The following is a 26,207-nucleotide window of genomic DNA, read 5'->3' as shown; positions in this document are numbered from 1 at the left end:
GACTTGCAAAGAAACTTGTGAGGGCAAAATGGATGGAAGAAAAACAAGCAACACTGTCACTGATAGCTAATTGATGATAACATTTAGAACTATTTAATAGTTTTTGACCAGGGATGTCTAAACTGTTTCCACTGAGGGCCACATACAGAAAAATGGAAGGAAGTTGTGCTTATAAAACATGCTAATAACAATTCAATATACTGTAGGTACGACATGGGCAAATTACAGCCCGGGAAACACATCCGTCCCGCCCACAGTCTCTGACTGACCCTCACAATGACCATGAAGTCCAACTAAAATATATACCACTTTTATTTTGAAAACTGTGGGGGGGTTTTATGTACACACTTGTGCAAACTCATACAAGAGAGGTAGCGAGGCAGAACTACGACTTATGTCTGAAATGTTGCCAATTTGGCTATGTTTTGGCTACATTTAGTGACTTTTCCTCTAGCTACTATTTGTCCAAAAAAACAGACTAGCTAAAAAAAAAAAAAGTAACAGTGGTCCTAATGCTAGAATGTGGATTTGGCCATATAATACAGTACGCAAATCTACAGTTTCATATATATTACATATTGGGTGCATTATAAGTCATCATAATATGAATTGGAAGTTGGCGCACAAAATTAATGTTAAGGCCAAAAAATGTTTTACATTGATATGTTCTTGAGCCCCCATTATTCTAAACACAGCATTCTGATTAATATTGTATTTGTGGAATATGAATTAAAGAGCAAAATTCACCCATTTTAATGGATCTCAGGAGGCGGCCATTTTGCTTCTGGCTGGTGACTGAGCGCTGAGCAACTGTGATGTTATTTTTTATTTTCAGTCAACAAAAAGTGGCAAAATGGCCGCCACCTGAGATGAATAATAACAGATGGATTTTGCTTCATAACTCATATTCCACGAATTCAATACTAATCAGATTGCTGTGTTTAGACCAATGCGCATGCATATAACATATTGTAAAGGAAATAGGTCTTGACTTCTCCTAAGTGTAAAGAAGTAATTTTAGTGACCTCTTATAATTTGGTTTAAAATGTGTCCCTCCTATTCTCCTTAATTTATAATACATACCACATTTACACATGTAGCAATTTATTTAAACAAAACATTTTACTTTTTCTAGATTTTTTTTTTTTAAGTAGACAAAGTTGAGATTAGCATGTTAGCTTAGCCCTCGAGCCAGCATGTGGCCTCTTTGCTAAATTAGGTAGGTTAACATCTTCTGAACATAATTAAAGAAAAAAAATCAAAGTTTTGTGTTATTGTTGATTTTGGAAAAAGCAAGCATTAGAAATTAGCTTTGAAGTCTGCTAACAACATGGTAAGCTTTTTTTTCCTTGTAAAAATTTAACTAAAAAAGTGTGATATCTCGTCACGTTCAACTTTTGTTACAATATTATTTTTGATCTGATCATAACTATGATGTTGGCCCCGACTAATTTTATATAATAAACAGAATATGCAGTGAGCTACTAAAACACTTCAACTGTGAATGGCCCCCAATCAGACTTTGGACATCCCTGTTTTGTACTCCAAACTTTTCAAAGGCAGCAGCCTAGTGTGACCTTGGCTCCAAATGGATCGGGGATAGCTGTCTCCATTAGCAGCGGGATAATGGCAGTAAGCTATACCGGCCGGTGTGATCCATTAGATGACGACCAATCAAACCCGATGAGTCACCGCGTAGAATGACAACACGGGGCTTCTAGGAAGCTCAGTCGATCGGGCCTGATGTCACCCTGCTCAGACCTGACTCATCAAATGAGCTGCTCTGCCCTTCAGACGCTGAGCACAGGGGTGAAGATTGCACAACTTCAAACATGAAAACAGATTGTGATGCATGCACACACACATACACACACACCCACTGACAGGGCTCACGTTTATCGCACTCAGTGTACATTGATGAAGGCCGAAACACCATCAGTGCGAGTATTTAGAAAGGAAACCAAAACACTGAGAGAGATGCATGACTCACATGCATCTGGAGTGTTCCTATCAATGTACTGGTTGAAATCGAGGAGAAACTGGGTGTTGTTGAGCGACAACGTCAGCTCTTTGCAGTACTCCCTGAAGAAACAGCAACCGTCAGTTTCACTCTCGCCACCACATTTGCTCCGGCATGCGCAACGGTACGTTCAGTCGGGGGAAAGTGGCCGAATGGGGGGCTTAGCCCACTCACCGTGGGGCGATGAAGGTGTGACCAAAGTTGTCGAAGTTCTCCAGCTGGAGGGTTTCCATCACTTTGGGACAAAACAACGCATACACAGATCTTCATTTACATTACTTGACTGGCATTTTGGTACCTGCAAAAATGTTGTGCTTTCAGATTCAGGTTCCTATATAATATAACGTGCGCGCACACACACACTCATTCTTACTCAAAAACCAACTTTACTTGTATTTTCAACGACAGGATTTCTCGCTTTTTGTTTGGCTTTGGAAGGAAGTATGTGGTGACGACTGTAGATCCGCAACTAAAAACTATGCAGGAAAGTGGTACACACTTCTATGTCCTGGCTGCTCAGCACTCTATAAGCTTAAATAATAAAACCATAACATACAGTGGAAAGTCAGCATAAATAATAGGTGAAGCAATGAGTTGAGGCTGAGGACCCAGTGACGGTTTTTACACTTAAATGATTAAGAATACCTTAAAAACACCTAAAAATATTGTTTGCAGAGTAAATTATGATTTTACAAAGGGGACATTTTAATGTGGAATGGACAAATTCAAATCCATTAATTTCCTATCGTCGCTGCTATGAGAAAAACACATATGTCCATTTTTGTCATTTTTATGTTTTTGAGATGAAACTGAATGTAGACATCCCAAAAATGTAAACATGTAAAAAATCGGGGGAAAATGGACATCAGTATTTTGAAACTGAATGCAGACATCTTAAAAAATTTAAAAATCAAGAATAAAATGGACATAAGTGTTTTTTTTATGTGAAAAAGTAAGTGTCAGTGTTTTTTTTATGTGAAAAACCCTTATGTCCATTTTGTCATATTTTTTTTAAACATTTTTATGTTTTTGGAATGAAACAGAATGCAGACATCCCAAAAACGTAAAAATGTAAAAATAAAATTTAAAAAAAGACAAAAAAAATGGACATAGCTTAAGTGTTTTTGACAGCATGTGAAAAATTAATGAAAATCCTGACAATTGGAAATTGCATTGGTTTTATTCTGAGGCATGACTATTTTTTAGGACTGTCGTTTTTATATCACAGTGATGCTAAAGCACATAGATGGCAACTAAGACCTACACACAAACACACACGGCCACTGACACACTTACACTGACACATAACAAATTGGACAGATATGAGGTGCTGGATAAAGAGAGTGAGGTGAAGAGTGGCGGCTCATAAGGAATGAAATACTTGCCTATTTGCCCTGTGACCCCCATGAAGAAGGAGGAGGAGAGGAGAAGGAAAGTCAGAAACTAAAGAAAGTATTTGGAAAATATTTTCTTATACACTAGAATATCAGAGCATGCATTGAAACAACACAGTCATAAACATCCAAAAGAAAATCTCTCCAAGCTGCGAAGCAGCGTTCAAAATCTCATAAATGACAAGACAGGCGTCGTTCGCCGTCATTCACGGCCGTCCGTTCGTAGATTTTTTTTTAGCATGTACTCAGTTGGCGTGGTGGCGCTGTCTGCAAAAGCCATCACTGAAAGCCCCACTTTGAACATTGTCATGGAAATGTGCTGCGGGATGAAACGACATCCTTCGCATAAAAAGATGACAGGCAGATTTATTGGCCAGCTCCATATAGCACCCTCTGGTATAGGAACGCATATTTATGCGCTAACTACTTGGGGGGGGCAATTTTTCCTTATGTATCAGTTGGGAGATGTTAGTGGTGGTCCAGCTCTGGTGTGAAACTTAAAGAGGACTTAATATGGAAAATGGAATTTTGAACAGCTTGCATACAAATAGTTAGGTCTCTGGAGTGCTTGGCTGGTCAATAGAGGGCACTAAGGTGCTTCCCCAACACTCCTTCCTTACCTTGAAGACATAATCAGAAATTGATAATAAAATAAAAATATTTCAAAATATATCTGTATTTTGATATGACAATGCAAAACATGAGGAGCAGTGTGAGAGTGTGTCATTCATCTCCGTGGTCTGTATTTATGTTGCTTACCCACTGATTCTCATTAAAAGACAATATAGGACCAAGGTGGGGCGCGCATCATTCCAGTGCCCCGAGCGAGTTTGGGCTCTATGTATGTATGTCATATGTCCCCCACTGTCTGCTGGAGTTATGAATTATTTATATAAAGTTTTACATTTTACGGACAGGTGTGCTTACTCAATAACAATACAGACGAGTGAAGATGTCACCATTGCACGCAAGTTTGAGTGTTAAAATAACCGCATTTTTCACCCACACTTATTTTAATGATTGTATAATGGACAGGAACGCACTACTGTGGCACAATGGCCGTTGCCCCTATTTTCCTGTCGAGTGAAATAAAGATGAGGGTTTTGGGACCGAAACTTTCATTTTCTCCGTGAGCGTGACAAGAGGCATGTGCACTGTGCACGCTCTCTCTCTCTCTCGCTCTGCGGAAGCGCTGGGAAGGCGGAAGTGTTTGGGAATGTGTGGATGAGACCGTGGAAAAAGACAAATGCGTGCGACAACGGTTATAAAAGTGTGTCAAAATAATAATAAACCAAGACTGCAGTGCGACCCTCCGTCTTTCGGTGGCTCCTTTGGCAACATGCAACGGCCCGGGAGTTGTCCCCGGAGGTGACTCTGACCCTGGAGGGAAAAATCTCCCCTGCGTTCCCCGACAACGGTCAGGATACCGATCAGGAAAGGATAACACCTGTCAATTGTGACAAAAAGGGCAAAACTGAAGTTGCACAAGCGTCACGGGAGAAGGTGGATCAATAATGGAGCAGCGTTACTATTGGAGTAGGTGGAAAGACCTAAAAGGATGAAACGGGACCCACGGCTTGCTCGTTTCTTGCTAAAAAGGTAAGACCTCGTCACGAACATGCGATAGGGTCTATTTATGATAAGCAATGCACAATAAAACTACCACTAACAAACGTCTCGGCACTCTGGGCGCGTGCACATCGCTGGCTTCCATTCCGCTTTTCGCCAGAGGGGTCGCAAATCTGCAAAAACTGTGTTCAGCTCCTTTAATTAAAAAATACAAATAACATGTTACCAGTTTCTCTGTGTAACTGCTATATAGTGTTGTTGTTGTTGAGTGTGTGTGTGTTGATGGGTATGATCATGTGGATGTTGGGGGGAGGGATGGGTTATCTTTTTATTGTACTATGGATGTTTAAATTGTTCAGCACCTTGAGCTGCATTTTAATGTATGAAAGGTGCTTTATAAATAAAGTTTGATTTGATTCGTTTTTTTTTAAAACACACTTTGTGTCTGGTATCATTTGTATTGGTGTTAGGCCGATACCTGGCCTTATTTCAAGGTATCAGTTCTTATGTGCAAGAACTAGAAATTAGAAGAATAGAACATTGCCATTAATTTCTTGCAATTTTAAGGACAATTATTGTCATTGTATTTTTTTTTTAATGTATCAAAAGTACTATAAGTAAGTTGAGTACTCGTACAGGTAATGGTGTGAGAAAAAAAAAGTGGTACCGAACACCCCTGCTTTCACCCCGAGTTGTAACAAAAGCCGGACTCAATATTAGCCCAGCAGCAGGCTATACGACCAGTGTGCCCATTTGCCACATAGACATAGATCCTTAGATCCTTTGAGAGTTTTGTCAGAGACATCGGTGTTATTAAAACTGGCAACTGTTTTAAATTGTAGGGCGGAAAAAAAATACACAATCTTTAAGATGGCCGCCATGCCCAAGCAGCACGGTGGGTTTTGAGCTCTTTTAATGGCCCCGTAAACGTCGACGGGCTCTTTATGGTGGCCAGGGAATGACACAAGGGCCAAAGTACTCAGTCAAAATCTCATCTATTGGGATAACTGCTCCATTAGCCAAACGGCTTTGTAGAGACACATCAAAGTGATGAAAATGCACTAGAGACAGATGTTTTTTTTACGCTGAACTTGCAGTTTTTTTTGCCGCTAATAATACCCTGTGAGGTAAGTAATCGTCAACAGAGCGCTAAATGTAATAATCACACAAACCTGTGCAAGATAAAAGCATGCAAGAAGCGGAAGAAACATCACATTACAAAAAAAAGGACAGAAGAGTCAGTACTTGCCCCAAGAGGATGCTGTAAATGTCCAGCAGAGAAGACACACAGGGAAGTAGTAGAGAATTTAGTAGAAAATCGTACAGAAAGAATTCACAACTCAAACAATGTGGACTTGTTTGTGTATACCTTAAAACCAAAAGTGGAAGTCAAATTTAAATTGCAACACTCAACTTTTTTTTTCTTCTTTTTTTTTTTTTACAGTTACTTACCATAAAACTTATTTTTAGTAGAAAATCATACAAAAATAATCCACAGACTAAATCCGAGGCTTCCTAGAAAGCTGCTTAGTAATTATTTTCATTACTTTCAATATGAGATTTGTATTTACTATTTTAACAATCACTTCTTTTATAGCTTAAATTTTAATAACTATTAATTAGGCAAAAGCTGAGTGATATGGCAGATTTTGTTTTTTAATGAATAATTTGTATGAATTTAGTAAAAATTTGCATTAAAAAGTGCAAATGTCAAACAAAGTGTGCACGGTTTGCATGTTCTCTCCGTGCCTGCGTGGGTTTTCTATACTCCGCTTTCCTCCCACATTCCAAAAACATGCATGGTAGATTAATTGCACACTCTAAATTGTCCCTAGGTGTGGTTGTGAATGTTTGTCTAAAGAGTTCCCTGCAGGGTGTACCCCGCCTGCTGCCCGAAGACAGCTGGGATTGCGCCAAGTAATATTATCAGGATAAAGTTGTATTATTACAAGATAAAATGGCAAGATTACATGAAAATCAAAGTTCAACCAGGTAAGAAAATCCCATTTTAACAAGTGAATTTCAAAAATAAGCTTTAAATTGGCCCAAAGCTAAGGTAGGGAGGAGTAATTGGTTTAGTATGAGTTATTTGCCTGCCGGTCACCATATTGCCAGAGTCATTTGTGAATAAAATTCTCTGTCAACCAAGTCATGGTAATCCGCCAATGTTGAATCAAGACAACTGGACTCTTCTTGTTTGTTCAAATTGTTTTGATGCTGATGATTTGTTTTTTAATTCAATTCAGTTGAATAGCTTGGGCTTTGGAGAGGATTTACATTTTGTTACATGCTAAGAAATATGAAAAAAGCTACAAATGCACTCCTTGGTCTTTGATAAATCTCTTTGAGGGAAATGCCATATTTCCAGTCAACTTACAGTTAAGTGACTACTTAATTAAATTTCATACTGTAAAATAAATGTTCACTTTTAACCAAAACTCATTCCATCATACCCTTTCAAACTAAGCCGTACCATATCAAATTGTATCGTTATTCTACTGAATCAAAGCAAATTAAAATCAAAGTAAATCGAATCGTCTTTTATTAGAGAGATGCACATCTCTATGCTATTAGGCTAACAGTAGGTACAGCAAACACTTGCAATTTGCCCTGTGGCAAAGCACTACTTTTGTCTAAATGAAGCTATTCAACTCACTTTATCACCAATGTCCCACCAAATGTAATAAAAAATATATTTTGCAGACCCTCAACCTATGGCTTCCAGACCTTAATTAGGGAATTACTTGTGCATGTTAGAATTGTTGCTGCATAGTTTTTGTCCAAACTGATTACGGCAGATGGAAAAGATGAGTGCAGGGAGGCGAAAGAGATACAAAAGAAGCCAAAAGCCTAAAAGCAAGTCAGAACAAAAGAAAGGAGGGAAGCAAAAAGTTTAGGGAGGATCAAAGGAAATTCAGCACTCAGGCTAGGTCACTAACAAGGGTTTCATGTGTTTGACTTTGCATGGGAGTGCATGGCCGCTGACCAACGGGTTCCACTACAAACGAAAAAGCACGGCGGGGATGCGGCACACAAGGAGCGGCCTGCGGTTTCAGCTGGGAGGCAATAGTGGTGACCCAATGAGAAATTTGTCAGGGAGTTGCTCTAGGAGGGCCAATAAAAGGAAATAAAAGCGCAGTTTGCTTGATGATGGATGGTGTTGCACTCACACATTGCTTGCTTGATGTCATCGCCCAGTTTGGCTTGAATGAAGTGCTCGCTGTATTTCGGCAGAACCAGAGCCAGGCTGCACAGGAAAGGCACATGAACATTTGTTGGTTAGGAAGAAGCATGTTGTTGATGATGATGATGAAGACAACGATGAGGTTATTGTTGATTTGGTTGATGTTTTTGATGATGTGGTCTGTCAACTCAAATTCGGTGTCTATCTGTATTCTGTAATTTTTTCTGTATTTTTACTGTAATATTTTTACTCGATATACAGTCATTGAATAAATTATTAGAACACTTTTGCTTCTTCTGTTTCTTGTTCCTTTTTAATGCCTGGCATGACTAAAAATAAGGATGACAACCAAAATAGTACCTCATGACAGTTGAGTTTAAGAGTTGCCATTTTCCCAGTTTTTCTTGATAACGACCAAAATCAATTAAGTTCTTACCTCAATTAAAAACAGTGATTTTAGGTCTTCCGTGTTTTCTTTTCTAAAAATGAACAAGAAATTGGAAAAAAAAAGTGGTCTAATATTTTTTTACTTGATCTATTTGTCTGTCTGTTTGACTGTCCATCCATCAGTGAATCTAGTCTAGTATACAGTACACACTATTATGATGTTATTCATACAGCTTTAAATTCATTTGATTAAATAATAAAGACATGATAAAGAAATACATTTTGCTGAATGTAGGGTGGCAATTACTTTTGATGTTCGGTATTTGCAGCGGGACACAGTCCATACTCCCATGATTAGTGGGTGTTCACTGTGCTTCCTACTTTTTTCCCCCTCAACAGTAATGCATTTAGTATATATGAACCAAAAATATAGCGCATTAACGGAGGTAATATTGCTTAGAAAATTTTGTTCGTTTAGCAAATTGTTTACGAACCGGACATTTGTTAACCACAAGGTGTTCCACTCTACTGTAGGCCTCTGGAGCCTGCCATTAGAATTTGGTCAGCCCTTGTGACTTAATAGTACCCTTCATGATTGAGTGACCACTCAATGATGAGTTATCAGTGGATAGGCTTAAGTAGCGCAATTGGCAGTGCATAAGATCTTCTCGAGAGCTCAGATGACTCACCTGTAATCGGTTCCATTGACTGGTGCCCAAGTGTATGTTCTTACTCCTCTATCAATATATCTCTGCAAGATGATACACATATCAAATTGTAATTTAGCTGCATAAAGTTGAAAACTTTTGTTTTTGTCATTTAAAACCAAAGTCTCTGACCTCATCCTGAGTTTTCACCAGGGTCTGAATAGTGCGCTCACCCGTCTCACCATCAATCATCGTTCTCCTGATCTGGAGGGTGACAGGTGCATTATTTCAGTTACTTACTGGTGCCTTAAGAACCACGTCACAGTACAGCTCCACTTTTAAAAGTACTGTCCGACGGATTTCTGAAACGCAACATATCAAAACTGACGCTCGAGGAAGTCGAGGACAGCGGCCAACCAGTAACAAGCGTGGGACCAGTCCACCAATCAGGAGCAGGGGTTTGCACAGCCAATTTTGCATATACAGACAAGACACAGAAATCAAACTCCTGACACTTCCGCAGAAACAGTCCACCAATCAGGAGCGGAGGTTCGCACAGCAAAATTTGCATATGCCACTGATAGTAGCTTACCTCCGCAGCTTGGTTGGAGGAAAACTTCTCCGTCCAGAAACGTCCGGACAGGCCAAAACAAATCCATCGGACAGTACCCTTAACACAACAATACGAGTGCCGTAAACAGTACCTCCACTTTAATGTCATTCTCCAGCTCGGCATCCAGGAAGTCGAGAGTAACCGGCTCCTGGAATTTAGGATTCTACAAGAAATATATATTTTTAAATACCCTGCATGATGTTGGGAAATATTTGGGTGGTGGCATTTTTATTGTGCAACTGAATAATAAAACTCATGGTCCTAATTTTAAGTTGTTTGGTCGAAATTTATTTATTTGTTTCCCCTACTTTTTTGTTTATAATTAGTTAGTGCCCGATGGAATGAATACAATCCATGTGTCTGCAGTTAGGTCCACAATTTTTTGGACAATGTGATTTTCAAATGTCTATTGTGTATCTCTATTACACTATATCTGTCATGGCAGCAAATACTGAGGGAAAAAAATAAGAATATATATCTTCAGATCAAAATCACACCTCTTCCACATGTGAACCAAAATCCGATACATATCGGATATCTGTCAATGTGAGTGCAACATAAGCGCGCAAATCAGATAGCTTGTTGTTTTTAAGTCTGGGTCAGTACCCAATGAGTCCACTATATGCAGCATCTAAAAAAAGTAAAAATCATTTGAGTCATATTTGATTAAAAGTAACATTGAGCCCTTACAACAGGATGTCTCAAAAGTCACAATAGCCTACACTGCATTTGTTCTCATTTTTTTCAGGTCTCATTTGGACTGATGTGAGGACATCAGCATCTAATTGACATCGAAGAAGGGTTGATGAGCTGATCCTTTGAATCAGATGTGTAGGAGCATGGAAAACTCTAAAACATGCAAGACTGTCGACCTCGAGGACCGGAGTTTGAGACCTATGTGATCATCTTCTGCTTAAACAACATGAAGTTGGTACGAGTAAAGGTTTGTCACTCTCTGAAGCATCTGATGAATTGAGCTTGGTCATGTTGAGTTCCAGTCCTCTAGACTGACCTTCCCTGGCTTTGCAAGGCTGCCTGCTTTAGAAGTTTGTTGTTTTCATTAGCGGTGGTATAGCAACAACAGATCCTCTTTTAATTTTGCAGTGCTGTTTCAATTTCAATTGGCTAGCAATTTAGCAAGGGAACGGTACACTTAGAAAACCTGCGAAGCCTATGCTGTCAAATGTTGACGGCATAAAATACGAATGTCACCTAAAATGAAATAAAACAAAATAAGTGCATGGAGACTTTTGGGACACCCTGTAATGTGCAATGTTTAAAATAAAACACATCAGTGTAGTTTTATGGTGGTATCAAATGAAATGTGAGCAGAATGACGGTGCTATTCTAGTTCCCGCATATGTGCCAGATGAGACAGTGCCAATGGGTTGAAGGGACATTACTGTGCTGAAAAAAATATTAAGCAGTACACTTACATCACATTAAACGCACAGTTAAGAAGTGTGTAAAATATTCAATGACACATTGAAATGATATGAGTTCCTTACATTTGGCGGTAAGTAAAAGAAAAAAAAAGTGCAATGAAAGATGAGGCATCTCAGCATGAAAATGAGTGAAGGGGAAAAAAAGAATAAATGATCAAGGGCAAGCAATGATGCATGAGACGGAATAAGACATCAAACATATTCAAGGAAGACAGGAAAGGATATGAAAATAACTAAAATGGTTGATGAAAAGAATTCAAAGGAAGAGAAGAAGACATAACTTAACGTAACGTTTTTTTTGTTTTTACGATAACTCGATCATTTGTTGGAAACGGGAAATATATTAATTTTACACATTGAAGGGATTTACTTTAACCCAAATGTCTATAATAACGCCATCCTAGAAAGTGAAATTGGGAATAACATATCGAATCACAACGCTAATGCTAACTAGGGTATTATAAAAAGTAAACTGCTGCAAAATATGCACATACTATCTACGGCTACTAAACTGACTACTTTTATGTACAAAACCCTGGTCGATCTCACCTCATGAAAAGTGACAGCATACTTATTATAGAGCCTTAGATTCCTGTTATGGATCCTTTTCTGGGAAAATCATGATAAAGTGTTTTATAAAATAGCTTTCATAGTGGTAAGTGGGGTTGTAAAAATACAGGAACTGTACTGGTACTGGTACTGAGCGTGTAATGCTATTCCTCTGCTAAAAGCCAATAAAACGTTCACCTTCATTAATTGAATAACCCGTTTTCTTTTCTAAGTATCCTTCTAAAAAGTTGTGAGAGATCTTAACCTTACCTTAACTCTAAAACTTATTTTAACTTACAACATAGCATTGGGAGGTTAAAATGAATCCTTAGCCAATTTACAACTAAAGCTAACCTTACTTAGGTACTTCATGTTGCTATAAGTTCAGGTGAGCTTCAGCTAACTGTAACTGATCAATGTGGGTATTTTCATTTTAGAAAACGTGAATGCAGACATCAGGTTAACACAAGATTGAAATGTTGTGTATTGCATTATGCCTGTAACCTTAACCATGCAATGTTGCTATGTGGAGAACACAATACAATCACAAGGTTAAGGTTAGTTCTAGTTAAGTGTTTGCTATACAACAAAAGCAAACATTAACTATCATTTGTCTATTTTGGGCCAAAAAGCATGAACGCAAAGCTAATCTCAAGTACATTGTTGTGAGCTAATGGTTAGCTTCAGACCAAAGTCAAATATCCAGCTGAAGCTAACTTTAACTGTACGGTGTAATCTTGTGACGCCTACCTTTGGCTGGAGATTGGGATGCAACAAGACATAGCCGTTTGGATCAATGGCGAAGTAGTATCCATTTGGACCAATCTGATGCAGACAACATAGCAAAGTTACCATGAAATATTCGTACATACACCAGCTTTCATGGAAAATCCCCCCTCCCCCCCCCAAAAAAAATGCAGTTTGACTGACTGTGAAACGTGGCGTCAGATTCTTGATGTCATTCAGTGACACGTCGATGCCCATCACTCCGAGAATGAGCTGATTTTGATACTGAGAGACAGAAATAATTGAAATACATCAGCTGGTCTCTATACCGTTGACTCCCGTACGTCTGTGATCATGTATCAACTTCACCGCACCTCGCTGTTCCTGTCGTCTTTGGTTTTGGTCTTATTGAAGACGGGAAGAGTCCCAGTAATGACCAGACCGAGTTCCTGAGTAAGGCACAAACACAACAAGGCCTATAATACCGTAAATTTACTTTTTAATGTTTTAGCCTACAAATAGTTGGGTCTCTGGAGTGCCTGCCCAACCATCAATAGGCTTGGGGAATGCAGGTCCAGAAAGTGAAAAAACCCTGTCATACACTGCAAATATAACTGTAGACATTTTAAGAAAAAAATATAGTAAAATTATAAAATTATTACTTCAAATAAGCAAAATTATCTGCCAATAGAACAAGAAAATGTTACTTAAATTTACCTGTAAGATTTTGAAAAATAAGAAAATAATACTAGGCCAATATCAACCACTGCGGTCTTGAAAATAGCATTTTCAGACTAAAACAAGTCATGTCGACTTTTTTCAAGCTGTAATAAATAGAACTATTTTCATAAATACATGAGGTTTTTTTTTTTACACTTGGATAACTTAGCCTGAGTGTCAAGCAGGGAGGCCACCGAACTGGTACTAAAACAAGGAAAAATGAGCTCAGTTGATATAACGAAATTAACCATATTGCACTCGTCTGATTGTTTTCATACTTGTATTTTTTTTTCCATTTATCTTATTACTAGATTATGCAAAATCTTAAAATAAAAATAATTTATGAAACCCTAGTTCAGGGCCTTTGATGTTGATTAGTTGTCATCTTAAAACGTGGGAAATTCTTGTTTTAATCCTCACAGTACTTAAAACAGGCTGTTATCACTCAATGCCAAGGCTTCTTGATCAAATAAGATAATTAAGTAATAAGTATCTTAAAATAAGCACAATAATTTTGCCTGACAATTTCATTTTAAGTAAAAAACAACTTATCAAATCACAATAAGCAAATTTAGGTTACATTTAAGAAATTATAGTTTACTTAAGATTTCAGTTTTTGCAGTGTAGATTGGCTTTCGCCACAGGTGCTTCTACTCAACTGGTAGGTAAACAAGCGCGTCTCCCTCCACCTGTTGATTAGAAGCACTTGTGGCAAAAACCCAACTGCGGTTGCCATGATAACTACATTTGTACTGGCGCCCCACAGAAGATGTTACCACAGCTTCAAGTTTCTCACCACCCACCAGTGCATCGAGGTACACGTTGGTCCACTGCACTTGTTTGGCCTGCTTGTCTGCCAGAACCATGGGTCTGCCCAGAACATCCAGGTACTCCTAAATTAGACCCAAAAAAGAAACTACTGAGTCATGTCTGGAAATAAATGACGATAATGTATCAAGCATTAAATAAAATGACCTGTGTGTTGATTCTTATGGCTCCAATTGAGGGGATCTCATAGAAGTAACCTGGAGTATATAAACAAAACCAAGAAATGGATCATATGATGGCATATTGCAGACAATGTGTGAATGCGCTGCACCTTTGTTGGAGCAGGCCATCCACTGAATGGGTCCTTTGTCGTAGTTGTGTTGTCCCACAGAGAAAGTGAAGATCCTCACCTACAACATTAAAATGTCCTTTTTAACTCCGGTGTCCTTCGCATTGGTTCTCTAAACAGAACATGCCACAGTATATACTTATTTAAATAGTAGTAATTATGCTCTGAAGTTGTATCTCAACATACACACAATCTTTTTAGTCCTTACTCAAAATGTGTTTAGTCTAGAAGAATTGAAAACAAAGCACTTAGCAGAAGTGACATCATCAAGCTAATGGCTCTTAAGGCCATTTGTTGTAAAAAAATAAAAGTAATAAACCATATATGTTATATGCGATACTTTATGTCATATTAAATATTTTGCTGTGTGAATGAAAATATCTTCCTGATTCTGGGATGACCCCAAGATTATAAACAGTTTATGATTGCAAGCAATTAATTATACGTTATTGTGTGAGACCAACTTTTTTGTCGGCGTTGTATTTCTCCAGGATGGCCCGCGCTCGCTCTTCTCCTCCATCAGTAAACAGCATGATGATCTTATTACAGTTTGCTCTGCTTATATTTGTCTGTTAACACACACAAACATGACGATTATTAGACTTTGGTCTTCGTTGTGTCCAGTCATAATATTTTTTTTCATTTGATATTACATAGTTAATTAAAATTTTGAGTGATATATTAAATATAATGCTGAATCCAAACCACATGTTGATACGCCTTAACAACAATTATTTATATATATACAGTATATATATTGTAGCAGAAGTAGCAGATAGATCCAGCAGATGGCAGCAAATAGCAGAACATTACTAAAGCTGTTTTTCACCAACTCGTTCATGCTTTAGTAACACTGTATGTATAGCATTAATTGCAAAAACAATGAATAAAAATGCACATGCAGCCTAAATGTTATTGGTTAGGTTAATGAAATGAAATCAGTTAAAAAGGAATAGAAAATGTTAAAGGCAAGATGTACCCAAAAACACATACTAATGTCATTCATCTGTTTTCTTAAAATAAATATATTAATAGATATAATAATAATAATAATAATAATGATGATGATGATGATGATGTAATCAAAAAGAGCTTCAAAATTAGGAAAATCAAGTAAAATTAAAAAAAAATAATGTTTGACGCAAGATGTACTGAAAACAATTTAATTCATTGATTTTATTTCGTTCATTTAATAGTGATTTAAAAAAAAATCAAAATGCATAAAAAAATAAAATAAACTGTAAATTAAACTCTGAAATAAAACATACTACTTGATTGTATTTTGAATAAAAAAAAGTAAAATAGTAATAATAATAATGGGTAATTAAATAAAATGTTTTTTTTTATACATGCATAATTTAAATTAAATTACATTAAATAAAACCAATCACTATTTATTGTTCATACATTCAATACAAATATTCAATAACAATATTCAAAAAACTAAATAAGACAACAAAATAAATGTCATATTACAATACTATGAGGAATTTAAGAATCCCTACACATATTCACTTGTATGAAAAATAAAAACAGTTAAAGTAAACTAAATTAGAGCTTTGTGTATTTAATAAATTAAAGGAAAGTAATTAAACATTTATTTATTTATTTATTTTTTTATGTAATATCCTGCGATTGACTGGCAAGTGGCAACCAGTTCAAGGTAGAGTCCGCCTTGCGCCCAACGTTGACTGGATTAGGCTCCAGCACTCTGAACAAGATAAGCGGTGTTGAAACACGATGGATGGATGTATAATAACTATAAAAAATTAATGGCTGCGAATGGCTGGAAACCAGTCAGGGTGCACCCTTGACCAAAGACAGCTGGAATAGGCTCCAAGACAAACACAATCCTATTAAATGTATTTGTATTAAAAAAGAGAATGAAATAAGATAAAGATGCATAAAATTCCGTTCAACACAATGACAAAAAAATTGTGAACAAAGACCTTTCTTTCTGACGTAGAAGATGATTCGCGGATGTGTCAAACGGCCGCAGTATAGCACCAACTACTACAGAGGAGGACTCAATGTTAGATTATTTCTTTTTTCCTTTAGTAATTGAGGCTAGTATCGGCAACCTCCATGAGTCCACAATACCTTAAAATAAGTCCGGCAAAGGCCCAAGAACAATACCGGCTATTGGCACTCGCCCATCCCTAATTGTGTGTAATAGATTGATTTGATTTCATTTTAGTAGTTTATTTGACATGGCCAACGCAAACATAGTTACTAACAAAGCTTACAGCTGATGTTGAGCATAAAGTGTTTAGCAGATGCTAATTTACAACTCCCGTCCCTTGTTGAGCTTTTTACAATTGATTTACAATCTACGATGCATTAAAACAATTCCACCACTTCAAATCCAGTACAATAATAGAGTGTAATCGGGCCTGTTGATCGATCATTCGCTACATATGGGCACAGTTTTGATTCATTTTCAACCGACTTTTAAGTTGGGAGGTAAATGTTTTAAACTCACAGATAGCCTTTATTCTAGGGATGGGAATCTTTGAATGTTTCACGATACGATTCGATTCAGATTTTTGGGTCTGCTATTTGATTCAGAATCGATTTTCAATTAAGAACGATTTTTGATTCAAAATGATTTGATTGACAATGATTTTTGCTTCAATCTATAGATGTGCAAGAATTGTAATGATCTACTCCAGTCTGACTCACTAATGCTAATTAGCGCGCTACTTGCAGCACTTTTATCACTCAAAAGAACGGCTCAACGCTGAAAAAAAACAAAAATTTTATTGGAATAACTTGATCGGGACTTTTTCCTTCTACTCTCTAATGTGGCTACAACTTAACAGTGTATTAGATTGCGTGGAACCACACTGCCCCTCAGTGGCCAAACCGGGTACAACATGAACAGCGCTCCAAATAAAGACACACACAGACAAAGGTAAGACAGTATAAAATAATTTAAATAAAATCGATTTTGAATCGTACTAAATGAGAATCGCGATTCTTATGAGAATTGATTTTTGGGGCACACTCCTACTTTATAAGTATGGGCATAGAGCTCCAAAGTTTACTGCTCTGATATGAAAAAGCTGACTGAAAAGAAAAACAAATAGAAATGAAACAAATATTCCCAAACAGAAAAACTAATTGAACTGAAAAAAAATATTCAAATGACGTTGAAAGGAGGTGATTACCGCAGCGAGCTGCTCAAATGCAAATTCGAATCCCTTGGTGTAGTTGGTGATGCCCTTGGCCGTGATGTTTTGCACGGCATCCTTCAGCAGCTTCTTGTTTCTCACGTTGGCTTGAACCAGATGGTCGAAGCATGCCGTCTTCTTCACCATGGTGTTGAACTGGGAAACAAAAGCCAGCGCTTAATAAATGACACCACGCAGACCCCAAAGACACGCTGTCGTAATTAGAGTGAAACTCTCGGTGGTATGTGGCAGTTTGGAATACATTATCACATGTGCAACATATATGTAAATGAAATACTGCGTGGCACGCACAAACATACACACACGCTCACATACGCATGGACACACGCTTCACTCCCACCTGGCCTTGGTTGTTAGGAGCCAGTGGAAAAACACACACATTCATCAAGCCCCGCTAATTGCTTCACATTCTTGAAGCGCCACGACTTGGTACCCATGGCAACAAGATCGGAGCCAGCTACAGTATATAAGAACAAGGTTACGCAGCAACAAAGTCTTGTTTTTGTTTTGCTTATTGTGGAGCAAAAAGGTGAGGAAGCCATTTCCATGCACACGCAGTTCACAAGTGGGAAGCCCTCAGGAAACAGTGACCCGGACCTTGCGAGTCGGTAAAATTTAAGTTATGTTGCATTACTTTTTAAAAAGTACATAAAACAATCCACTGTAGCATTACGCACAGTTGAAACATTTAATTCAGTAATACTTCTGAATACCACTAGAGGGAGTCGGCATCCCATTCACTTGTTAATGTATCACGTTCTTATTTTATCTTGGAAAAATAGACTGTTACTATTCATACCTACAATGAGAAGGTTCTAAAATTTTTAAATTTTTTTAAAACAGGAAAAATTTAGGCCGCTGCAACATTATGCAGTGTGAGCATTTGATTCAGTAGAATTCAGTATAGCTTGCTTGTTAGAAATAGGACTTTGTTCCCTCATTAAACTTTAACATCATAATATTACGACCTCATCTTTGGGAAAGACAAAGTCATAATATTTACATTCACCATTCTGACAAAATGTGTCTTTTGGTAATCATTATGGCTTCATTTCTTAAAAATAAATAAATAAATACAATTTTCAGAGCATTCCAACTTGGTCCTTTGAAAATGTTCTGCTATGAACCCAAAAATCTTGTGAACCCTGTTTAGCAAATCGTATTTTTTACGGCTTTAACGACAGAGGGGGAAAAAAAATTCAAATCTCAAGTCATCAGGGTTTTTCTGTGTTTCTGCAAACACTCGTGTGTGTGTGTGTGTGGGGGGGGGGGGGGGTGTGTGCGTGTGCGCCCGTCCAATGGCCAGCCTTGAAGCAGCGTCTCCTTTGACAATAACAGACAAACACGTCTCTATTTGACTGAAAGGACACCATCACAATGAGTAAAAAAAAACAACAACACTAAATCAAGAAGACAGCAAACATACGTACTCAAACACAACAGAGGTGTGCATAATGGCCCGTGTTGTCATACAATCCATTAAATGGAGGACGAGGAGAGTAAAGTGTGTGTGAATAGGGAATATGAGGAAATTGGGAGGGTGTGTCATAGTTTGCAGAAAGAAATGAGTTTGTGTCATGAGATAAGTCATGTTTACACAGATGGTGATTCTGCTGTCAGGGGTGGGTGGTGAGTTTTATATTTAATGCAAAGGCAATCATCAGACGCTGCATCACTGGCCTCTCGGGCTTGAAACTGAAAACAAACAGTTCTAAAAGATTGAATGCCAACGTATTGGATTTAAAAGTTAAATATAACGAACTGTACTAAAACAATGCATCATTCTGGATTTAATGCAAAGTTTAAGCCAATGTAACATCATGCACAGTTTGAACATTTAATTCAGCGATTCTTTGTCTATCACTTGAGGGAGCCAGTATACCACACTTCGAGAATTACTACACTGCATTAATGAGCATTACTAAATTGTATCATTATGTGTTGTTTTTGGAGTGATTTTTTTTTAGCACGTCTAACATATTAAGCACATTAGTGTCTGTTACCAGAGGGCTAATTTTCCTCTTTAATTTGTGCTTTTTGTTACATATCTCAGATTAGTCCCATCATTGTGCACATCCAAAAAGCAGTTTCTCGTTTCTTTGAACGAGTTGCGAATGCTTTAGCACACCCATGCAAATGATTACATGAAGCCTCTGCTGTTTCCTTGCCCAGTCTCTTGCAATCAATCTTCCCCAGGCACTACTAAGGTGTAACCAACAATTTAGAATAATTATCGAAACTTAAGTGGCAGTTGACATCAGAACATCCCTTCAGAGTACACCGTTACGCTCCAATTCACACTGCCTGCGGAACGGACGCGGTGCGTTTTCCGTACGGGATCCGCACGGACTGCAATTCACACCGCATGAGCTGTCCGTGTCCGAAAATCTGCACTTGCCAGACCACAAGATCTATTCGAGTCCTATTGGTAAACAATAGCCATACTTGCCCGTTGTCACACTGATACGCTTTTTGGACATTATTTCTGGGACTTCTACTGTGGTTCTTCTACCAAGGGTAAGTACGTTTGAGTTTAAATTGTGTTATTTTGTAATGATTAATTTATTCTGAGCTCGTTTTTTGTTTTTTAAATGTTCGACTCGTGTCATGCTTTGTTTGCTAGCTCATACCCCCCCCCCCCCCCCAAAAAAAACGAGTTTGCAAGCGGTTTTATTTTAAAATATACTGGATCTACCTTGATGCCAATGCCTGACTTCCTGTCTGCCTCGTGTAATTTCTTCAGCTTCATGAATAAAAATAATAATAATTAGAAGGCTTGCGGAAACCTTCTGCAGTGCCGCATCCGTTCCGCACCGCATACGCACCGCACTGCAGCTGGTGTGAATTGAGACGCAGACTCAAATGTTTTCTATTTCTTGAGGATGGAATACGGAAAACACTCTGCGTCTGTTCCGCAGTCGGTGTGTCTTATCCGTACAAAATGACACAAAGATATGTCGTACTGATGGCGTTTATACATTGAGTGGCGCAAATATTTACTTTTTGAGAGATGAAGTAAGGATTTTGCAAAAGAACATTTCTTTTTCACTTAATTGTTTTGCAAATTTCCATTCTGATCTGAGAAATGTACCAAACGAGGAAACAACTAATATTCATTGTGTGTTTGTGACTGTTTTCAGTATTTTTGGCCCTGACAATCATACGAGGACAGTGGTTTTATGCCAAATGAATGAGAGTCCGAGCTAAAGAGTAAAGTGAAGCAAAAAGACGACCAGTCGGGACATGAGAATTGAACCACTCGTTCTGTGTTTGTTTCTTGCCAATGGACAAACTATCTGTTAGAAAACTGCGCATTTACTTTCAAACTCAGCATGTATAAAATTGTGAGTGGCGTCCTACACGCTGGGATCGCGACCTCTATCATCCCAGCATTCTGACACTGGTCAATGGAGACTTCATTCTTCCTCCTCTGCATCTTCTGGATGTGAAGTGCCAATGAGGAGAGAGCTATAGTATGGCGTATTGTCTTTTGAAGGGAGAACAATATTTTGTTCGGTTATTTATCATTATTTTATGTTTTGTGTACAGTGCTTTGTTCCAGCTGCGGCTGTTGTGAAATCGTTTTATTGAGTTGAGTTGAATTGAGAGTGAAAGGGTTTCCCAAATGGGTCTCATGTACCTTTTTTATTGAGCAGCTGTTTTTTCATCATGTTTGTCAGTAGTGTATGGAAGGTACATAATATTCCGGTGATGTACTGTATGCTACTACTACTACTTCTACTACTACTAGGTCTGAGGAAATTTGAGAAGTGATTGGATCAACAGAGCCCTTAAGATTCTTCCAAGCAGCATTTGAATTGTAAATGAAATAATAAATGAATCAATAGAAACAAAACATTTTGTCTGTGTGTTTAGCATAGTAGCATATGGTTTAATGCCCAAAGTTATTCTCGCTTGATCCGTTACGAGTAACCATTGCATGTTTGTGATCATTGACATTTGCAAGTGAGAAAGAAGCCGCAATGTCGGCCAGGGGAGCTTGTACATTGTGTTCCCTGTTTCTGCTCTTTATTGTGTTTCCCAGTCATTTTATTTACAGTAACTCGGAAAATGTAGCGCATCATTCCGATTTTCTTGAATGCAGTGATAGGGTAGCTCTGACAGTTTAGAACATATTAGTGAGCACCGAAAGTGTAAAATGTAGTTTGGCATAGGTGATATGGCATGACTCCTTCTTGCGACTGGCTCCAAGTCAGCCCTGATATTATTATGTTGCACTAATCTTTGCTTTTGGCATTTCAAAAATGTAAGGAGCAGAAAATATATGTTTCCCCCATTTCGCAACCCTGCTCAGGTTTGATCAAATCACATTGAACAACTATTTGCTATCAGTTATTTACCCCTCCCAGAATAGGCTAAATTTGTTTGGCGTTCATCTGCTCACTAGATCATCTGTTTGCATGAGCAATGAAGTTTGTGGCCGTTTTAGAACGAGCAAACCTGTAGTAAATCAGGCTCCAAAGAAGCAGATGGGAAAAAAGTGTGAGAAAAGAGAAAACACTTGAAAGAGGAATAGATGAGCACAAGTGAAGAATGGGAAGGAGTAGCCAACAGGCGTTCCTCTGACCTACAACAGTTGTCGAGGGAGTGTAGACGTGTGCATGTGAGTGTGAGAGTGTCTTCCTTGACCAAATGCCAACTCGGTCCCTTGGCTGCTGTTAATGAGGGAGGATTCATTGCTCACATTTGAGATTAATGATGGCATGTCAAGTTCCGACACCTCCAGGTGGCATGCACCAGTGTTGGAGATTTTCGAGCGAGCCCGCGGATGAAAAGACAGACGTGCTGAGAGGGTGATACCGAGACGAAATGATGACTTCTGAGAGTGACATCAGTTGATCTGCTGTTTTCTAATTGATTTTTGAGGGGAGCGGCACTTAAGGGATTTAGGAGGAGGATGACTGCATGACCCTCGGACTGACCAACTGACCAATCAGTAAAGCACAATACTAAAGCGAATACAGTCGCACAGAAATAAACAGTTTCATGATTAATTAAGTACAGCTCCCATTATAATAAAGTCATGCAGACAAATGAAGAAGAGTTCCACTCAACAACTCTAAGAGACTCTGTAATCTGTTCTAATATTAGTTAATTTATTGTTAAGGATAACGAATATATGACTTATTACTTACTTGTTATGTTGATTGTTTGCATGCTTTGCTTCAATGTTTGTGTTTAAATATCCGTTCCTTAAAGTGGAAGTCAATCTGACACATTTCTTTAAGAACTACTGATATAACGTGAATAGCTTTCTTACAGGGTGACATGTCTATGGTTAAAAATAAATACAGACAATATCCTAAAACCATGAACCAACCACCACTTTTTAAGCATCTATGTCACTTCTCTGTTTGATTGTATCTGTCCCATTCTTAGAAACACAAAGGACAGCATAATGGATGGTAAAGATCTTCGCAGAATCAACGTCCACTGAGAACCCGACATTGTTTTCAGAAAAACAAAACTTCCCTGAGGGAGTACAAAGCTCCAATCTGCAGGCTGCGTCACAACAAACACTTCATCTACAGGAGCACACCACTATCGACACACCACTCAGCCTCTTGATTGGTTCTTTGGACGCTTAATCGCAGGCCCGGAAGGTTTTGAGGGATGAAAGCGCAGCGAGTCGTGGGAGTGATTGGTCGATGAGAGAAGAACAAGTGAAGGGAGAGAACGCGAAAGATAAAAATGGGAAAGTTGCTGTATTGTACATGGAAATGTTACACGCATTGGTCATTGATGCAAAGAAACGAATGGGCAAAAGTAATAGAGATGACAAATTAACTGCTTCAGATTGAGGTTTAATTATTTTAGTCGAACGCAAGGGTGGCAAAGAAAGTTGGCTGGATGTCACAATACTTTTGTGCATGCAGTATATAAAAAGAGAGGGCGGCGATGAGAGTTTAAAGTTTCATCCAGTGCACCAAATAGAGCAGCAGGCATTTCATTAAAGGCCTGCTTGAAGGTGGCCAGACGTGGCAGAAATCCATACTTCATTACATGTCATCCATCTCTGGGAACTGCCTGCGTGTGCGTGCATGTACGTGCCTGTGAGACAAAGCAATTGTGGGGTGTGGGAGTGGAGTGTCTTTGCTCGTGTGTTTACTAAACCCTTAACAACCCTTAAAAAAATACCAGTATATCAAAAACTGTTGTAGAAATAATAGCATACAGTATAATAAATGTGTTACTATTACTGTACTTTAGTTACTAAGCTAAATCAGTTATAATTTTAGTAGCAATGCATATTTGCTGAAAACAGTAAACAATGTGACATTTTGCCTCATGCTTTAGATGTCAAACTGAATACCATTTGGTAAATACATTGACTCAAAAACATCTGTAAAGAATGATATTAGTAGTTTTCACATTTGAACCAATCAAAAAACGATATTAGCCTAAAATATATAAATATCAGACACTGATTTTAGGAATTTGTACCCCTTAAAATATGTTCTCTAAAAATGTCTTCAGCAAGGCACAGATATGTTGAAGATATGGCTTTGCTGCATGCTTTGAATGGGAAAATGCACTGCCATCTTGTGGAGCAATATAATTACACATTGAAAGTGAGAGTCCAACCCCTCTCGAGAGGATTGGTACCAGAGCCCAAGCAATGTGTGGAGGAGAGTCTGACTATATCTTGTCGGAATTCCTCTGCCTCACACACCAGCTCGGGCTCCTTCCCCGCCAGAGGGGTGACATTCCATGTCCCAAGAGCTAGCTTTTGTAGTCGGGAATCGGACCGCCACGCATCTCACTACGCATCTTGCTACGCACCCAACCCCTTTTGGCCCCTCCTACAGGTGGTGAGCCCATAGGAAGGGGCTATGGGTGAAGGCCCAGCCACCAGATGCTCGCCTCCAGGCCTGACTTGAGAGGGGGCCCCCAGTGACCCGGGTCCGGGCAAGGGAAACCACGGTCCACGTGTCTGTTTGAGCCATGCTTTGTCTGGTCCCTCACCTAGGACCAGTTTGCTATGGGTGACCCTGCCAGAGGCATAAAGCCCCGGACAACATAGCTCCTAGGATCATTGAGACACACAAACCCCTTCACCACGATAAGGTGATGACTCACGAAGGGGCTCTTACTGGAACGGTTCACAGCCGAGTGTGAAGCGGTTGGGATAAAGATCAGCACATCCAAAGTCCAAATCCAAGACCATGGTCCTCAGTTGGAAAAGGGTGGCGTGACCTTTCCGGGTCAGGGATGAGATCCTGCCCCTAGTGGAGGAGTTCAAGTATCTTGGGGTCTTGTGCGGGCAGGAGGGAGCGAGAGATTGACAGGAGGATCGGTGCAGTCTCTGCAGTGATGCGGACTCTGTATCAGTCCGTTGTGGTGAAGAAGGGGCTGAGCCAAAAGGTCAATCTACGTTTCGACCCTCACCAATGTTCACTCCAATGTCTCTCAGCTGGCCTGGGAATGCCTTGGGATCACGCTGGAGGAGCTGGTTGAAGTGGCTAGGGAGAGGGAAGTCTGGGCTTCCCTCCTAAAGCTGCTGCCCCCGGTATTTATATGTCCATTTAAGAGAAGTTATTGTTTCAGTTGGTATAGGCACACTCGCGGAAAACAGTACAGCGTCTGATTTTTGTTACACGCTTTGAATAGGCAAAAAGTGGCAGTGGAAAATTACAAATCAACATCATAACAAGATCAAAAACAATATTTTTAAGGGGACATTTCTTGTTACTATGAACAAATTTATATTTTTGGGGAGTAGATTTTCCATTTTAGGTTATTTTCAGGAACATAGAGGACACTTCGACACAGCCAAAATTGCCACAAAAAAAAGTCAATGGTGCAAAATGTTCGCATGAAAATTGAATTGGTAGGATTTAAAGCATCTGAATCAGCACTCACATAAACCACGTTGACGTAGTCGTCATCCGACAATGTCTCCAGCATCTCGCTGACCGACGTCCGGATCAGTTTGAGCGTCAGACCGGAAACGCTGCCGCTCCTGCATAAACAAGATGACGATATCATTCTGCTGCACTCGTGTTTGTCAGGTAAGACCAATGGGAGGCACAAAATGGAGCCGGGTGGCGATGAATAAGATGAGAAATTAAATATGTTATGATCAGGGTAAATCGTAAGGGGATGGCTCAATGACATTTGAGTTACTCACGCGTCCACCAGGATTAGCATATCTTTGGGCGAGGCGGCTCCTTGAATATACCTGCACACACACTTAACCAGTAAACACAGTGGTACCTTGATTTACGAGATTAATTCATTCCCTACCATGCCTGTAGCTCCAAAAAAAAAAAATCCCAGTGAAATGAACGGAACTGCCATTAATCACGTCAGCTACCAACATTTTGTGTTGCATGCTTTTTTAATTATAGAAATAGCATTGTGCAGTAGTTCACTGTCTGAAAACATACCCAAATAAGAGCTTCTTTCATTGCAACACATTTTTACATGTCACTTTCACTGAACATCATCTTCACTGTTTTGTTTTTTTGACCACCTTTTTTTCCTTGCAGCACCTTCTCCATCTTTTCATGAGTAGAGGTCCAAAGCTTAGAAATTATTTAAATGCCCCTGGCTGGTATTATCGACTACTTCTGCTTCAGTATAGTATGTATCGTAGAAATACAACACTCATATTGCTT

General features: G+C 38.8%; 1 protein-coding gene across 2 annotated transcripts in view; it reads right to left on the bottom strand.

The window, feature by feature from the left end:
* The window catches only part of LOC147175612 (voltage-dependent calcium channel subunit alpha-2/delta-1), a 91,110-nt gene that overhangs the window by 18,297 nt on the left and 46,606 nt on the right, over positions 1-26,207 (bottom strand). The window contains exons 9-25 of one of the 2 annotated variants that reach the window (XM_086072718.1): positions 25,718-25,768; positions 25,450-25,549; positions 17,542-17,700; positions 14,836-14,940; positions 14,354-14,432; positions 14,230-14,279; positions 14,058-14,147; positions 12,909-12,983; positions 12,739-12,819; positions 12,559-12,633; positions 11,809-11,868; positions 9,906-9,962; positions 9,394-9,465; positions 9,244-9,305; positions 8,154-8,230; positions 2,195-2,255; positions 1,991-2,082 (exon numbers count right to left, since the gene is read on the bottom strand). In XM_086072718.1, the coding sequence (XP_085928844.1) occupies positions 1,991-2,082; positions 2,195-2,255; positions 8,154-8,230; positions 9,244-9,305; positions 9,394-9,465; positions 9,906-9,962; positions 11,809-11,868; positions 12,559-12,633; positions 12,739-12,819; positions 12,909-12,983; positions 14,058-14,147; positions 14,230-14,279; positions 14,354-14,432; positions 14,836-14,940; positions 17,542-17,700; positions 25,450-25,549; positions 25,718-25,768 (1,346 nt within the window). Of the gene's footprint in view, positions 1-1,990; positions 2,083-2,194; positions 2,256-8,153; positions 8,231-9,243; positions 9,306-9,393; positions 9,466-9,905; positions 9,978-11,808; positions 11,869-12,558; positions 12,634-12,738; positions 12,820-12,908; positions 12,984-14,057; positions 14,148-14,229; positions 14,280-14,353; positions 14,433-14,835; positions 14,941-17,541; positions 17,701-25,449; positions 25,550-25,717; positions 25,769-26,207 lie in introns of both variants that reach the window. The other variant, XM_086072717.1, reaches the window with a different exon arrangement.

Source organism: Leptonotus elevatus, chromosome 4 (genome assembly GCF_054856555.1).
Source record: "Leptonotus elevatus isolate MCC_2025b chromosome 4, RoL_Lele_1.0, whole genome shotgun sequence".
Lineage (NCBI taxonomy): Eukaryota > Metazoa > Chordata > Actinopteri > Syngnathiformes > Syngnathidae > Leptonotus > Leptonotus elevatus.
The sequence above is the reverse complement of the archived record's forward strand: the minus strand, read 5'-3'. Positions and strand labels throughout refer to the sequence as shown.